Here is a 16,213-nt window from a genome sequence, read left to right as displayed (position 1 = left end):
AGCAGCACGGAGTAAGATGTATGCACGGAGTAAGATGTAGCACGGAGTAAGATGCAGCACGGAGTAAGATGTAGCACGGAGTAAGATGCAGCATGGAGTAAGATGTAGCACGGCGTAAGATGCAGCACGGAGTAAGATGCAGCACGGAGTAAGATGCAGCACGGAGTAAGATGCAGCACGGAATAAGATGCAGCACGGAGTAAGATGTAGCACAGAGTAAGATGCAGCACGGAGTAAGAAGCAGCACGGAGTAAGAAGCAGCACGGAGTAAGAAGCAGCACGGAGTAAGATGTAGCACGGAGTAAGATGTAGCACGGAGTAAGATGTAGCACGGAGTAAGATGTAGCACGGAGTAAGATGTAGCACGGAGTAAGATGCAGCACGAAGTAAGATGTAGCACGGAGTAAGATGTAGAACGGAGTAAGGTGTAGCACGGAGTAAGGTGTAGCACGGAGTAAGATGCAGCACGGAGTAAGATGTAGCACGAAGTAAGATGTAGCACGGAGTAAGATGTAGCACAGAGTAAGATGTAGCCTTTTCATATTGTGCTCACAGGTTAGAGTACCCACTAATTATAGGCCATAAAATAACAGCTGTGTAACGCAATTACAAGTTAGATTGAAATCAATAGGTCTTGGTTTTGTTGCGGATGTGATGTCTGGTATTTTGAAGCCGGATCAGATGTATAATAAATAGCCAATAAAGTATTCTTCTTCTTTAATGTCACATTTACTGATATGACCTTTAGTCGAAAGGGTCAAACAAACAGCAAAACAGTGTAGCACCATGCTTTGTGTGAATACTGAACAATTCCATGAGTGTTTGGTCTAAAATGATGTGTAATATGAATGGATACTACTGGTTTAGAGAGACACACAGCCTGCCCTACATACCACAGAACTGGGCTGAGCACTTAGGCTAAGGAAAGGAAGTGACTGCTATCATCTTTCAAAATGATTTAATCTTTAATATCATTATCCATTTTGTTTTCATTAAAATACACTTTACTGTATGAAGGACCTGTATAAAGCGGTGCTATACTTCATGAGCTAGTAAACTATCTACTAGGCAAGAGGTTTTATGATTAATGGAGATGAATAAAATTACATCGTGAATGGCACAGTATGTCATTATTATCACTACAGACAGCTATATATAAAGGCAACAAGCACACCAACACTACAAATTATATCAGGGGCCGGCAACAGGCGGCCCGCGGACTATAACAGTCCCGCATGTTTTTAGCAACAAAAAAAAAACTATTTTGATCACCAGGAATTCAGTTAAAAATGTGTTAATTCAGGAAATCTGTTCCCAAGTATTTCCACAAATGAAAAAAAGAGATATGTGATCATGTCTCAATGTAATTGTAACAGTACAAATTTAGACCGTCCCCTCGCCCATACCCGGGCGCGAACTAGGGACCTTCTGCACACATCAACAGTCACCCTCGAAGCATCGTTACCCATCGCTCCACAAAAGCCGCGGCCCTTGCAGAGCAAGGGGAACTACTACTTCAAGGTCTCAGAGCAAGTGACGTCACTGATTGAAACGCTATTTAGCGCCCACGCTAACTAAGCTAGCCGTTTCACATCCGTTACATAATCAAGGTGTGAAATGATGGTTATTTTCAAATACATTCTCTTTTTGGGCTTAATTGTGGTCAATTTGTAGTGTACACCCACCCGTACATGTTACGGCTCTCGGCGAAAGGAGTGGACCAAAGTGTTCATGATTTTTATTTTTTATTTTTTTTTAAACACTCAAACAAAATAACCAAAGTGAAAACGAAAGCGCACAGTTCTGTCAGGTACAGACACTAAACAGAAAACAAGATCCCACAAAACCCAATCAGAGACAGATAGACAGCTGCCTCTGATTGGGAACCACACACACACACACACACACGGCCAAAAAACAAAGAAATAGAAAACAGACTTTCCCACCCGAGTCACACCCTGACTTAACCACACATAGAGAATAATGAGGATCTCTAAGGTCCGGTGCGTGACAGAACATCCGTTACGATATAAATCGGTCCGTAGCTGTATCTAGTTGCCTACCCCTGAATTATATCAACTATTTTCATTTACAAAACATTTATTCTTTACTTTTGAGCACATTACTTTGGAATTCCATTTTCGAAAATAACAAAAGGTCACACTCAAAACCTGAGCGCAGCTCAGCAACATCTCCTATAAAGAATTAATCAGCTAGTGAATACATAATTCAGTGTTATGGTAGCTAAAAAGCTTTCACACTGCAACATGCAATTTAGCCTCCTAGTGTCGTGTCATGTAAGGACACATTGTCAGTTCAGAGCACCTAACATAAAGTAAAGTACACAGTAACATAGGTGTGTGTGTGTGTGTGTGTGCAGTGCATCTACAGGAGGCATCACATTCCTTACCCTACAAGGACCCTGGGTAGTCATACTGTATAATGGAAGACAATGGGTGTTTCAGGCCTTGATATATAGTCTTAGACTGCAAGACTGACAGCAATGTTAGCATCCATGACTCCATACCAAGTATCCTTGGTGGTTGGTTGCTCAAGGTTGTATAAGAGTTGAATCAACTCCTGTCCTAATTACAAATCCACTATTGCATATTGGTACCATCATAATGCATTACTTACCAGACTTGTCATAAGCACCTATGGTTCCCTAATAGTGTCTTACTATCATAGTGAAAAGGGGCTTTAGTGTGGACATGGGGTGACCAGACTATTTACTTAGTCCTTATTAGGTTATTATCCCCAGCTTAACAAAGCTAATTTTGTGCAGACATACAATAGCAGCTGCTGGTTTAGCTTGGTCATGTGTCTTCTCTATCGGTAAGTCTAATGGACAGCACACAAGCAAAAGTAATGTAAAGACTTCTTGAAACAATGGTGTTAACACCGCCGACACCACATATTACAATAGGGTTAACACTACCAATACCACATGTTACAATGGGGCTACTTAACACAACCGAAACCACACGTTACAATAAGGTTAACACTGCTGACACCACATGTTACAATAGGGTTAACATACATGTTACAATGGTGTTACTTAACACTACCAACAGCACATGTTAAATTAGGGTTGCACATCTATCACTCCAGTGTTAATGCTAAATTGTAATTATTTCGTCCCCATGGCCTATTTATTTCCTGCCTCCCCACTCTTCTACATTTGCACACACTGTACATAGATTTTTCTATTGTGTTATTGACCGTGAGGTTTGTTTATGTGTAACTCAGTGTTGTTGTTTTTTTTAACTCTACCTACACCACATGTTACAATGGGATTAACACTACTGACACCGCATGGTATAATGGGGTTAACACTGCCGACACCACATCTTTACAATGACGTTAACACGAATGACACCACGTTACAATGGTGTTAACACTACTGACACCACATGTTACAATGGGGTTACATAATACTACTGACAACATACCTTACAATAAGGTTAACACTACTGACACCACATGCTACAATGGGAGTAACACTACTGACACCACATGTTACAATGGGGTTATTCAACACCACACGTTACAATAAGGTTAACATTACTAACACAACATGTTACAATGGGGTTAACACTAGAGGTCTACCGATTAATCGGAATGGCCGATTAATTAAGGCCGATTTCAAGTTTTCATAGCAATCGGAAATCTGTATTTTTGAGCGCCAATTTTTTTAATTTTTTTACACCATTATTTAGCTAGGCAAGTCAGTTAAGAACACATACTTATTTTCAATGACGGCCTAGGAACGTTCTGCCTTCAGGGGCAGAACGACAGTTTAACCTTGTCAGCTCGGGGGATTCAATCTTGCAACCTTACAGTTAACTAGTCCAACGCTCTAACCACCTGATTACATTGCACTCCATGAGGAGCCTGTCTGTTACGCGAATGCAGTAAGCCAAGGTAAGTTGCTAGCTAGCATTAAACTTATCTTATAAAAAACAATCAATCAACGACTGTCGTTGCTCCAATGTGTACTTAACCATAAACATCAATGCCTTTCTTAAAATCAATACACAAGTATATAATTTTAAACCTGCATATTTAGCTAAAAGAAATCCAGGTTAGCAGGCAATATTAACCAGGTGAAATTGTGTCACTTCTCTTGCGTTCATTGCACACAGAGTCAGGGTATATGCAACAGTTTGGGCCGCCTAATTTGCCAGAATTTTACGTAATTATGACATAACATTGAAGGTTGTATGTAACAGGAATATTTAGACTAATGGATGACACCCGTTAGATAAAATACGGAACGGTTCCCTATTTCACTGAAAGAATAAACATCTTGTTTTCGAGATTACAGTTTCCGGATTCGGCCACATTAATGACCTAAGGCTCATATTTCTGTGTGTTATTTATGTTATAACTAAGTCTATGATTTGATAGAGCAGTCTGACTGAGCGATGGTAGGCACCAGCAGGCTCATAAAAATTCATTCAAACAGCACTTTTGTGCGTTTTGCCAAGAGCTCTGCTGTTTATGACTTCAAGCCTATCAACTCCCGAGATTAGGCTGGTGTAACGATGTGATGTGAAATGGCTAGCTAGTTAGCGGGGTGCGCGCTAATAGCGTTTCAAACGTCACTCGCTCTGAGACTTGGAGTAGTTGTTCCCCTTGCTCTGCATGGGTAACGCTGCTTCGAGGGTGGCTGTTGTCGTTGTGTTCCTGGTTCGAGCCCAGGTAGGAGCGAGGAGAGGTACGGAAGCTATACTGTTACACTGGCAATACTAAAGTGCCTATAAGAACATCCAATAGTCAAAGGTATATGAAATACAAATGGTATAGAGATAAATAGTCCTTACCTGGGAATATTGAACACTATATTGAACAGACGCTTCACAAGTACTCAACTGGCAGCTTCATAAAATAGTACCTGCAAAACACCAGTCTCAACGTCAACAGTGAAGAGGCGACTCCGGGATGCTGGCCTTCTAGGCAGAGTTGCAAATAAAAAGCCATATCTCAGACTGGCCAATAAAAATAAAAGATTAAGATGTGCAAAAGAACACAGACAGTGGACAGAGGAACTCTGTCTAGAAGGCCAGCATCCCGTGGTCACCTCTTCACTGTTGACGTTCAATTTAATGAAGCTGCCAGTTGAGGACATCTGAGACGTCTGTGTCTCAAACTAGACACTCTAATGTACTTGTCCTCTTGCTCACTTGTGCACCTGGACCTCCCACTCCTCTTTATATTCTGGTTAGAGCCAGTTTGCGTTGTTCGGTGAAGGGAGAAGTATACAGCGTTGTACGAGATCTTCAGTTTCTTGGCAATTTCTCTGACAAGTTTCAGAAGAAAGGTCTTCATTTCTGGCCCTTTTGAGCCTGTAATCGAACCCACAAATGCTGATGCTCCAGATACTCAACTAGTCTAAAGGACAGTTTTATTGCTTCTATAATCAGAACAGTTTTCAGAACATTTTTCAGCTGTGCTAATATAATTGCAAAAGGGTGTTCTAATGATCAACTAGCCTTTTAAAATGATAAACTTAGATTAGCTAACACAACATGTCATTGGAACACAGGAGTGATGGTTGCTAATAATGGGCTTCTGTACGTCTATGTAGATAATCCATAAAAAATCTGCTGTTTCCAGCTGCAATAGTCGTTTACAACATTAACAATGTCTACACTGTATTTCTGATCAATTTGATGTTATTTTAATGGACAAAACATTTCTTTCAAAAACAAGAACATTTCTAAGTGACCCCAAACTTTTGAACGGTAGTGTATGTTTGTGTGAATATGTATGCATGCACATGTGTGGATTCACATGTGTGAGTATAGTATAGGTGCGTAATAACTTCACATCAGGACATTTCTCCCACATATGTGTTTGCATGCATACATAAGTGTGCATTCACATGTGTGAGTGTGTGTGCGTCTGTGTGTCTGTGACATAGCTTTCGATCCCCTAAACACATAGATAAGGCCATTCACCCTGGGAACATAAAGGGTATGTTCCAAACTGTAACATGTGGGGATCAGAAGCAGAGCTGCAATCGGACCACAAAGACAAAAAGTTACACAAAGGAATGAAAGACTTCTTTTATCAACTATACAAATGCTGCTCTTTCAAGACCACAAGTGCAACTACCCATCCACCAAGAGCTACTGTCACAGTCTTGGGTGCAAAACACAGGAAACAAATCATATCTGTATTTTCTTAATAACATGACAAAATCTCTATCATCCATAATGTTCATGCATTTTTCTCCATTCCCTCAACTTGAAAGTGTAAACAAGGGAACTTTAAGCAACAATGCTTTTAAAACCAGAATAACTTGTCAGGGCATGACTGCCTCGTTATTTTTTTTATTTCACCTTTATTTAACCAGGTAGGCCAGTTGAGAAAAGGTTCTCATTTACAACTGCGACCTGGCCAAGATAGAGCAACGCAGTGCGACACAAACAACACAGTTACACATGGGATAAACAAACATACAGTCAATAACACAATAGAAAAGTCTATACAGTGTGCGCAAATGTAGTAAGATTAGGGAGGTAAGGAAATAAATAGGCCACAGTGGTGAATTAATTACAATTTAGCAATTAAACACTGACGTGATAGATGTGCAGAAGATGAATGTGCAAGTAGAGATACTGGGGTGCAAAGAAGCAAATAATAAATAACAATATGGGGATGAGGTAGTTGGGTGGGCTATTTACAGATGGGCTATGTACAGGTGCAATTATCGGTAAGCTGCTCTGACAGCTGATGTGAAAGCTGTGTGAAAGTTCAATAGTTCAAAAGCTAGTGATGTTATAATAATCATTATCATACCATAATACACTATCATTTAATAGCAGTAACAATATCTCTCCTCAGTCTCCTGTGATGACCTGTCTGGGGCTTATCATTTTGGGCCCTGATATTATTAGCTTGGGTTTTGAAGACAATTTGCACTAAGATGTAAATATTAGGTCCAATGTTTATTTTTAGGCTTTACTGGATCTGAAGTTACTTTAAATATGGTTCTTATTTTGTTAAATTAATTCAGGGACGTCTCCACTCCATACATCGGTCTCATTGTGTAAATGTTGTTTCAATAGTCTGAGCACTTTCCCAGGTTCATTTCAGGTCTGTAGAGCAGTGTCCCAAAGATGGCAGGTCACAGCCAACTCTCAGTTCAAGATAAGCCTGATATCAGGCAGATATATTCTGTGCTTCAATATTTGTCTGGTCTCAGTTTTGTTCTTGATTGGGATAAGGCTAGAATGAGCCTCTCTAACTCCTCTCCTGGAGAGCTGCTGGGTGAGTACAGGCTTTTGTTCCAGTCCAGTGGTAACACATCGGTATTCCAACACATACAGTGGTCCTGTTCAACCCTTTATGTGACCAGGGTGTTAGCCTTATTAGCTTGGGCTTTAATGACAATCTGCGCTAAGATGTAAGTTGGGCCCTCTCCTGTCTGTCTGTCTGTCTCCCGTCGGTCTTGTCTGTCTGTGTGCCTGCTTGCCTGTCTGTACTGTCTGTCCCGTCTGTCTGTATCTTGTTAAAGCAGGTGCTTGGCTTTTAGCGCTACAGTACAGTGGTGCCACTCTTTCATATCACTCCCCCATGACAACAAGGCCTAACGGCAGGAGTTTAGTGCCTTGGCAACGGCTTCTGGGGAGCTCTGTTGCCGAGGTGCGGTGTAGTAGAATCTCCATGTTGGCTGAGAGAGGTGGCTGTGGAGGAAAATAACCATCTGACAAAAAAGCAGGCAGAGGTAGTGTGTGTCACAGCCATACTGTTCTCTGTACATATCATGTGAACGATCCATATGTTATATTTCATAAGTGAAACTCTATCAAATATGTGAATGGGCGCACATAATGATTCAAATATGTGTGTACTTGCGCGCATCTATGTGTGAGTGTGCGTGTCTGTCTGCCTGCGTCTGTGTGTTCAGCTCACCATGGCGTGCACTGACAGTGTTCTGTGCACCCGGAGAAAGCAGGGCAGTGATGGTAAGTTGTTTCCACATATTAATTGGGCCACTACGTCAATGATTCATCATCAGCACACACAAGGTAGAACGAGGCACCCCATACTGTACAAAGCAGATAACATCAGTCTATGTTAATACTTCTAGACAGGGAGAGATGGATACTTGGGTCAAATACATGATCAAATACTAGAGGCTTTTGGGACTATTCTATTGTTCCCATAGTACGGGGGAAAAGGTCTATTAATAGATTAGTGGATCGCATCATTGGTCCATTATGAGACAGGGTATCTCTCTTACTGCAGTACGGATAATCATCTTTACACTGAAAGGTTACTAAAACCATAGTTTGTAGTAATACTTTTCTTTTGTAGTCCTAACTTTAATCTGTAATCTACATCTGTTGCTTTCTGAACAATAGATTAATTTAAAATATAAGGCAAAAGGCTTGCTGTTGTGTTCTACACAGTAGCCTATGAACTGTCATATGGCATGACTTCCAACGACATAACAGAACTCATTTGAAAGTTGTGGAGGTTGGAACTGATATTGGAAACGACATAATTCAAACATTTACAAAGTTATTAAGAACGTATGGTGAAGGCTTGGCAGTGCTGCTCTATTTCAAGCCTGAGATAAATATGGAATGAATAGGACAGTACACAGAGGACAGTACACAGAGGACAATACACAGATGATAATACATAGATGATAATACACAGAGGACAGTACAGAGAGAATAATACACAGAGAACAAGCTTTCTTATCCTCTTCATCCTCTAGCATCTTTCCCTCGAATGCAGTCAGTGCACCTGTCTGTCTGGTCAGATGTGTGGCTTTAGATGAGACATTGAGCTCACTGTCCCTTCAAATCTTTTATATCTGAACCAGTCAAACCTCATAATAGTGACACAACTAAAGACAAATAGGAGTATTGTACCAAAAACATTCACTACATGACCAAAAATCATGGGTATTAAAATGGAGTTGGTCCCACCTTTACTGCTATAACAGCCTCCACTCTTCTGGGAAGGCTTTCCACTAGATGTTGGAACATTGCTGCAGGGACTTGGTTCTATTCAGCAAAATTATTATTTGTGAGGTCAGGCACTGATGTTGGGTGATTAGGACTGGCTCGCAGTCGGCGTTCCAATTCATCCCAAAGGTGTTTGATGGAAGTTCTTCCACACTAATCTCGACAAACCATTTCTGTATGGACCTCGCTTTGTTCACGGGGGCATTGTCATTTGTCATGCTGAAACAGGAAAGGGCCTTCCCCAAACTTTTTCCACAAAGTTGGAAGCACAGAATCGTCTAGAATGTTATTGCATGCTGTAAGATTTCCCTTCACTGGAATTAAGGGGCCTAGCCCAAACCATGAAAAACAGCCTCAGACCATTAGTCTTCCTCCACCAAAGTTTAGTTCGCGCTAGGCATCCGTTCTCCTGGTATCCGAGATTCGTCCATCGGACTGCCAGATGGTGAAGCGTGACTCATCACTCCAGAAAACGTGTTTCTACTTCTCCAGAGTCCAATGGCGGCGAAGTTTACACCACTCCAGCCGACACTTGGCATTGCACATGGTGATTTTAGGCTTGTATGCGGCTGCTCGGCCGTGGAAATCCATTTCATGAAGCTCCCGACAAACAGTGGAATTCAAATCAAATGTTATTTGTCACATGCGCCGAATACAACAGTCCTTAACCAAGAATGCAGTTTTAAGAAAAAAGTGTTAAGAAAGTATTTACTAAAATAAACAGAAGTATATATATTTTTTAAAAATAAATAAATAAATAAAATAAAAGAGCAACAATAAAATAACAGTAGCTGACGTTGCTTCCAGAGGAAGTTTGGAACTCGGTAGTGAGTATTGCCGAGGACAGACGATTTTTACGCGCTACACTCGGCAGTCCCGTTCCGTGAGCTTCTGAGCCGCTGAGCCGTTGTTGCTCCTAGACGTTTCCACAATAACAGCACTTACAGTTAACTGGGGCAGCTCTATCAGGGCAGACATTTTACAAACTCACTTGTCGGAAAGGTCGCATCCTATGACGGTGCCATGTTGAAAGTCACTGAGCTCTTCAGTAAGGCCATTCTACTGCCAATGTTTGGATATGGAGATTGCATGGCTGTGTGCTCGATTTTATACACCTGTCAGCAACGGGTGAGGCTGAAATATCCCTTATATACTCATTTGAAGGGGTGTCCACATAGGTTTGTATATAGAGTGTACCTTACAAACCACAATGTGATGCTACACCTAAGTTTCGAAGACATCTTTGGCATACCAACCTATAATCCATTCCAGAAAGCTTTATAGGCCTACACCTTAAAAATACACTTTCACATTCAATCAAACAGAAATAGTGTAATACACCACCCATGTCAATTTTATGTCTCACCCTCTCTCTTCCTCTCTAATAATGTGCCTGCAAGCCTTACATATTCAAATTAAAAAGTTTCTGGGATACCACCCCCTGTCCTCGCTGTAAAACGTCTCATCCTCGCCCCATAGCTGTCAGCGATTGCGCTCTTTTGGTAATACCCTGTGTGTGTGTGTTTGTGTGTGTGAGTACTATGTGTATGCGCTGTACGCGTGCATGTGCCCTATGGGTAACACACTCCCTGTCCCTCAGCTCGAGAGGTGGTCTCCTCACCCCTGTGCCCAGTGTAATTGCTTCATTAGAATCGTTGTGGCGTCTTCGCCTGGTGGCCGGGGAGATTTAATAAGAGCTCTGGGTTGTTTCTCTCTCTCAGACACTTGTCTCCGTGGAGCTAGGATTCCCCTCTGGAATTTGTAATAATGCAGCACTCTCCAATAAAGCCGTAAAAGACAGGAACATCAAACAAAGAACAGAAGCTTGGTGAATCCTCTCTCCTCCACCGTAGAGCCAAAGGCACAGACACGGTCTATATTGTGTCTGTATATGGCTATTTCTACTGCCTAGCCAATAATGTGCTGTAAGTACATTTGACCATTTGTTTCTCACAATCACCACTGGATATCTAAAGTGATGCAAGTCAGTAGGTGATGTACTGTGTTCGGAAAAGATGCTGAGGGAGAACACTGAAGCAGGAACAGCATTAATTGAGTCAAAAGACTATTGAATAGAGACACTATAAAAACGCATATTATGTAAAGTATTAATACCCCTTGACTTATTCCCCATTTTGTTGTGTTACAGCCTGAATTCAAAATGTATGAAATATATCTCACCCAACTACACACAATACTCCATAACAACAAAGTGAAAACATGTTTTTAGAAATTTTTCCAAATTTATTGAAAATTAAATACAGAAATATATCCACACCCTTGAGTCAACACATTAGAATCAACTTTGGCAGCTATTACAGCTGTGAGTCTTTCTGGGTAAGTATTTAAGAGCTTTGCACACCTGGGCCCAGACTCACAAAACCTTCTTAAGAATAAATGTATTCTTAACTACCATTTTCCCCTTAACTATAGACTTAAGAAGAAAGTTAAGCAAAGTTGCCATTACTCAAAAAGGTTATTGAACATTTTTTTGTGTAATTTCTTATGTTTCTCCTTAAGCAAAAAGTTAAGATGAAATTAGATTATTGAAAATAATTCTTAATTCCAAGATAGATAAACTATTGTCTTAAACTCAGGGCAGTGAGAGAAAAAGTTCATAAAAGAAATTGACCATGTTTAATTCACTCACAAACTTCATCTGAAAGTTTCAGTATTGATTATTTTAAACCCAAGAACATGTTTTAGAACATTGAAATATGCTAACACGATTGCCATTGCTAGTTAAACGGTTGCCTAGCAACACACCTCTTAAGAAGATTTGTAAGAAGATATTTGAGAAGTTCGTAAGAAAATCATTATATCTTAAGATATTGTTGAGGAATTGCACTTACGAACTATCTTATGAACTTCTTTTTTTTCTTAAGAAGCTTGTTACGTTTTTGCGTAAGAAGTGTTTTGTGAATCTGGGCCCTGGATTGTACAATATTTGCACATTATTATTTTTACAATTCTTCATGCTCTGTTAAGTTGGTTGATGATCATTGTTGGACAGCCAATTTCAAGTCTTGCCATAGCTTTTCAAGATGATTTAAGTCAAAATCGTAACTAGGCCACTCAGGAACATTCAATGTCGTCTTGGTAAGCAACGCCAGTGCAGCCTTTTGTTTTAGGTTATTGTCCTACTGAAAGGTGAATTTGTCTCCCCGTGTCTTTTGGAAAGCAGACTAAACCAGATTTTCCTCTAGGATTTTGCCTGTGCTTAGCTCTATATCCTAAAAAACTACCTAGTCCTTGCCGATGGCAAGCATACCCATAACATGATGCAGCCACCACCATGCTTGAAAATGTGAAGAGTGGAACATTTTCCACATGTATTCAGGACATAAAGTTAATTCCTTAGCCACATTTTTGGCAGTTTTACTTCAGTGCCTTTTGGCAAACCGGAAGCATGTCTTGTAATATATTTTTTTCTGTACTGGCTTCCTTCTCATGCAAAGTGTAATTAATAACTTCACAATGGTCAAAGGGATATTAAGCACTATTATTGCACACAGAGTGAGTCCATTAAACTTTCTATGACTTGTTAAGCACATTTTTTATCCTGAACTTATTTAGACTTTCCAATAACAAAGGTGTTACTTATTGACTCAAGACATTACAGTCTTTTAGTTTTAATTAATTCATAAAAATCTCTAAATTCAGTATTCCACTTCAAAATTATGGGGTATTGTGTGTAGGCCGGTGACACAAAATGTCAATTTAATACATTTTAAATTCAGACTGTAGCACAACAAACTGTGGAAAAAGTACAGGGGTGTGAATACTTTCTGAAGGCACTGTGTCTATGTAAAATGTCCATTCCACATTGTTTATAAATTATCATTAAAAACATAGTAGTTGGCCTTTTGAAGAAGATTCCAGGGGGGTCTCTTGATATAAGCTGTGATTAATGTGTGGTTGTATTGTGTTACATTTATAGTAGGAGGACTGAGGTAGCCAAGGCGGGCTCAAATCTTCTAGTGTAGCCTTAATATTTACCCAGTGTTTTCCCTAGATTATAATCCGGACGGAGCACAAAGACACCCTAAAATGACATCCAAGGCCTGTTTGAACAACATTTTAAATTGAAAACCTTTTAGGTCCAATGCTTTTAGGCAGAAGGGGACCAGAACTAAGTGAACTCTTCCTGCAGATTTAGTTGACTTCCACCACTGAGTATGGTTACATCCAAACATTAAAAGGATTCTTGTGAATAGTCAGATTAATATAATAGCTTGAATTAAATGTTTACATGCTTTGCAAAAATAACAATTTCCCTAATAATCTTGTTTACATTGACACATCTGAAACCAGGCTACCTGATGATTGGACACAGATACACGCAGAAAATCGCAAATCAAAATAAACTTTTTACCACATGTTATTTTTGGGAAGCCTATTTGATTCTGAGTTCGGACAATTTGTATGTGAAAACAATTTCTAAGATACATACTTTCCAAACTCACTTCACTCGCGCTAAAGATGGAGGCTTGTGCTGCTGGTGAGGGTAGATGCAGATCAAATACACAGCTGAAACTCTGATTGAGCTGTTTACATGTAGAAAGATTGGTCAGAAAACCAGGTGTTTTAAACGGCGTATGCTTACTTCGATTATGACCTTACACTGATTAAAATAAGCAGAGTTAGGTGTTTTCGTGACTATTGCAATACCCGCCTACTTCCATTATCAGTTTAATATCAAATTATTAGTGTGCATGTAACCGTACCAAGTGATACATGAAAGTAAGATATTACTGGATGTGGACTCACGTGATGATGAGCGAGGTGGCGAAGAGCAGTGTGGTGAGCAGGCCCCGCTGGCAGTCAGCGTTCTTCCGCTGGCGCTGGTGCATCTCGCCACCACAGTTTTCGCAGCAGCGGCACAGGCAGAAGAAGAGGCCAACCAGGGGCAGTAGGACAATGAAGAGCAGGCCGAGCACGGCACACACCATGAAGCCTGTCTCATAGTAGATGGCCTGGAGAGAAGAGGAGTAGATGGGAGGAGGGAGACGGTGAAGAAGAGAGAGGGAGTGAGGAGAGGGGGAGAAGTAGAGAGGGAGGAGTAGACGATTCCAGAATGATGATGAGAGCCCACAGTTGGCATTGACACTTTCCTTAAATGTAATTTCATACAGTACATAGTAGGCTACTCCATGGCCATGTTTGATAGCTTTTGCAATTTGGCAATTTTTTCCCCCCACCTTTATTTAACCAGGTAGGCCAGTTGATAACAAGTTCTCATTTACAACCTGGCATTGATGGCTGTGGAGATATTATCCTCAAAATCAATGCCAAATGTGTGACACTTTAAGCCTAGGCATGGCACAGTGATACCGTTTGACATCATTTCTGAATCAGTGTGATTTTGATACTATTTGCATACTTTGCTGCAAAAATGCAAACGATAACAGGAATAACACCATAAAACAGGGTTTCCCAACCGACGGCCGACGGGTGGTTTTATTTCACCCGCAAGTTTTCTGAGCAAAATAAAATAAAAACAAATACATTTTCATTGTTGGACATAAAAGACTGTAAAAACACCTGGAAATCAGCTCCAAATTACTTAAATTGTTTAAATCTCGTCCCAAGTATTCTCAAGCATTACAGAGACACATGTATACAAATGAAAGCAAGGTTCGAAATGATTATGTTTTAGTCAAATATTATATCTGTTTTGGAATCTTGTGGTCAATTTGCAGTATACAAATTATTTGTAATTGTGTTCTGGCCCCCCGACATTCAGCCCCAGAAAAATATTGGTTGAATCTATACTACCGTTCAAAAGTTTGGGTCACTTTTTCCTTGTCACAATTTCCTTGTTTTTGAAAGAAAAGCACTTTTTTTTGGTCCATTAAAATAAAATAAATAAAATAGATCAGAAATACAGTGTAGACATTGTTAATACTGTAAATGACTATTGTAGCTGGAAACGGGTGATTTTTTTTATGGAATATCTACATAGGCGTACAGAGGCCCATTATCAGCAACCATCACTCCTGTGTTCCAATGGCACGTTCACGTTGTGTTAGCTAATCCAAGTTAATCATTTTAAAAGTACCCGCAAAACACCAGTCCCAATGTCAACAGTGAAGAGGCGACTCCGGGATGCTGGCCTTTTAGGCAGAGCAGCAAAGAAAAAAACACATCTCAGACTGGCCAAAAAAAAGAAAAGAACACAGACACTGGACAGAGGAACTCTGCCTAGAGTCGCCTCTTCACTGTTGACGTTGAGACTGGTGTTTTGCGGGTACTATTTAATGAAGCTGCCAGTTGAGGACTTGTGAGGCGTCTGCTCTCAAACTAGACACTCTAATGTACTTGTCCTCTCGCTCAGTTGTGCACCGGGGCCTCCCACTCCTCTTTCTATTCAGGTTAGGGCCAGTTTGCGCTGTTCTGTGAAGGGAGTAGTACACAGCGTTGTACGAGATCTTCAGTTTCTTGGCAATATCTCGCATGGATTAGCCTTCATTTCTCAGAACAAGAATAGACTGAAGAGTTTCAGAAGAAATATCTTTGTTTCTGGCCATTTTGAGCCTGTAATTGAACCCATTGAATCTGATGCTCCAGATACTCAACTAGTCTAATGAAGGCCAGTTTTATTGCTTCTTTAAACAGAACAACAGTTTTCAGCTGTGCTAACATAATTGCAAAAGGGTTTTCTAATGATCAATTAGCCTTTTAAAATTATAAACTCTGATTAGCTAACAAAACGTGTCATTGGAACACAGGTGGTTGCTGATAATGGGCCTCTTTACGCCTACTTAGATATTCCGTAAAAAAAATCTGCCGTTTCCAGCTACAATAGTAATTTACAACATTAACTATGTCTACACTGTATTTCTGATCAATTTGATGTTATTTTAAATGGACAAAACAATTGATTTTCTTTCAAAAACAAAGACATTTCTAAGTGACCTCAAACTTTTGAACGGTAGTGTATATAGTTTATGATCCCTGCCATTAACAATGTCAAATCAATAGAAACATACATTGCATGACATTTTGCATCAACAATTGCTTTAAATGTGGGAACATCAACACAAAGGACATGCATGCAATCAACAACAACAAAAAACAAGACAAATGTTTAATTCAATAGGTGCAATTAGTTTAACGAATGAGACTAATTCTAGTGAAGGGTAAAGAAAGATTTAGTGCTTTAGTGTTGCTTCAGAAATAGCAATGCTACTTCAGTTAGCTATACTCTTAGAAAAAAGGGT

At 40.1% G+C, this 16,213-nt stretch overlaps 1 protein-coding gene across 11 annotated transcripts in view; it reads right to left on the bottom strand.

Annotated features, from left to right (window-relative positions):
* The window catches only part of LOC110488945 (prominin-1-A), a 112,831-nt gene that overhangs the window by 46,224 nt on the left and 50,394 nt on the right, over nucleotides 1-16,213 (bottom strand). For all 11 annotated transcript variants that reach the window (XM_036943101.1, XM_036943092.1, XM_036943095.1 and 8 more), the window contains one exon: nucleotides 13,761-13,966. In XM_036943101.1, coding sequence (XP_036798996.1) covers nucleotides 13,761-13,966 — 206 coding nt within the window. The remainder of the gene's footprint in view (nucleotides 1-13,760; nucleotides 13,967-16,213) is intronic.

Source organism: Oncorhynchus mykiss, chromosome 14, assembly GCF_013265735.2.
Source record: "Oncorhynchus mykiss isolate Arlee chromosome 14, USDA_OmykA_1.1, whole genome shotgun sequence".
Lineage (NCBI taxonomy): Eukaryota > Metazoa > Chordata > Actinopteri > Salmoniformes > Salmonidae > Oncorhynchus > Oncorhynchus mykiss.
This window is presented reverse-complemented; position numbering and strand designations above follow the sequence as displayed.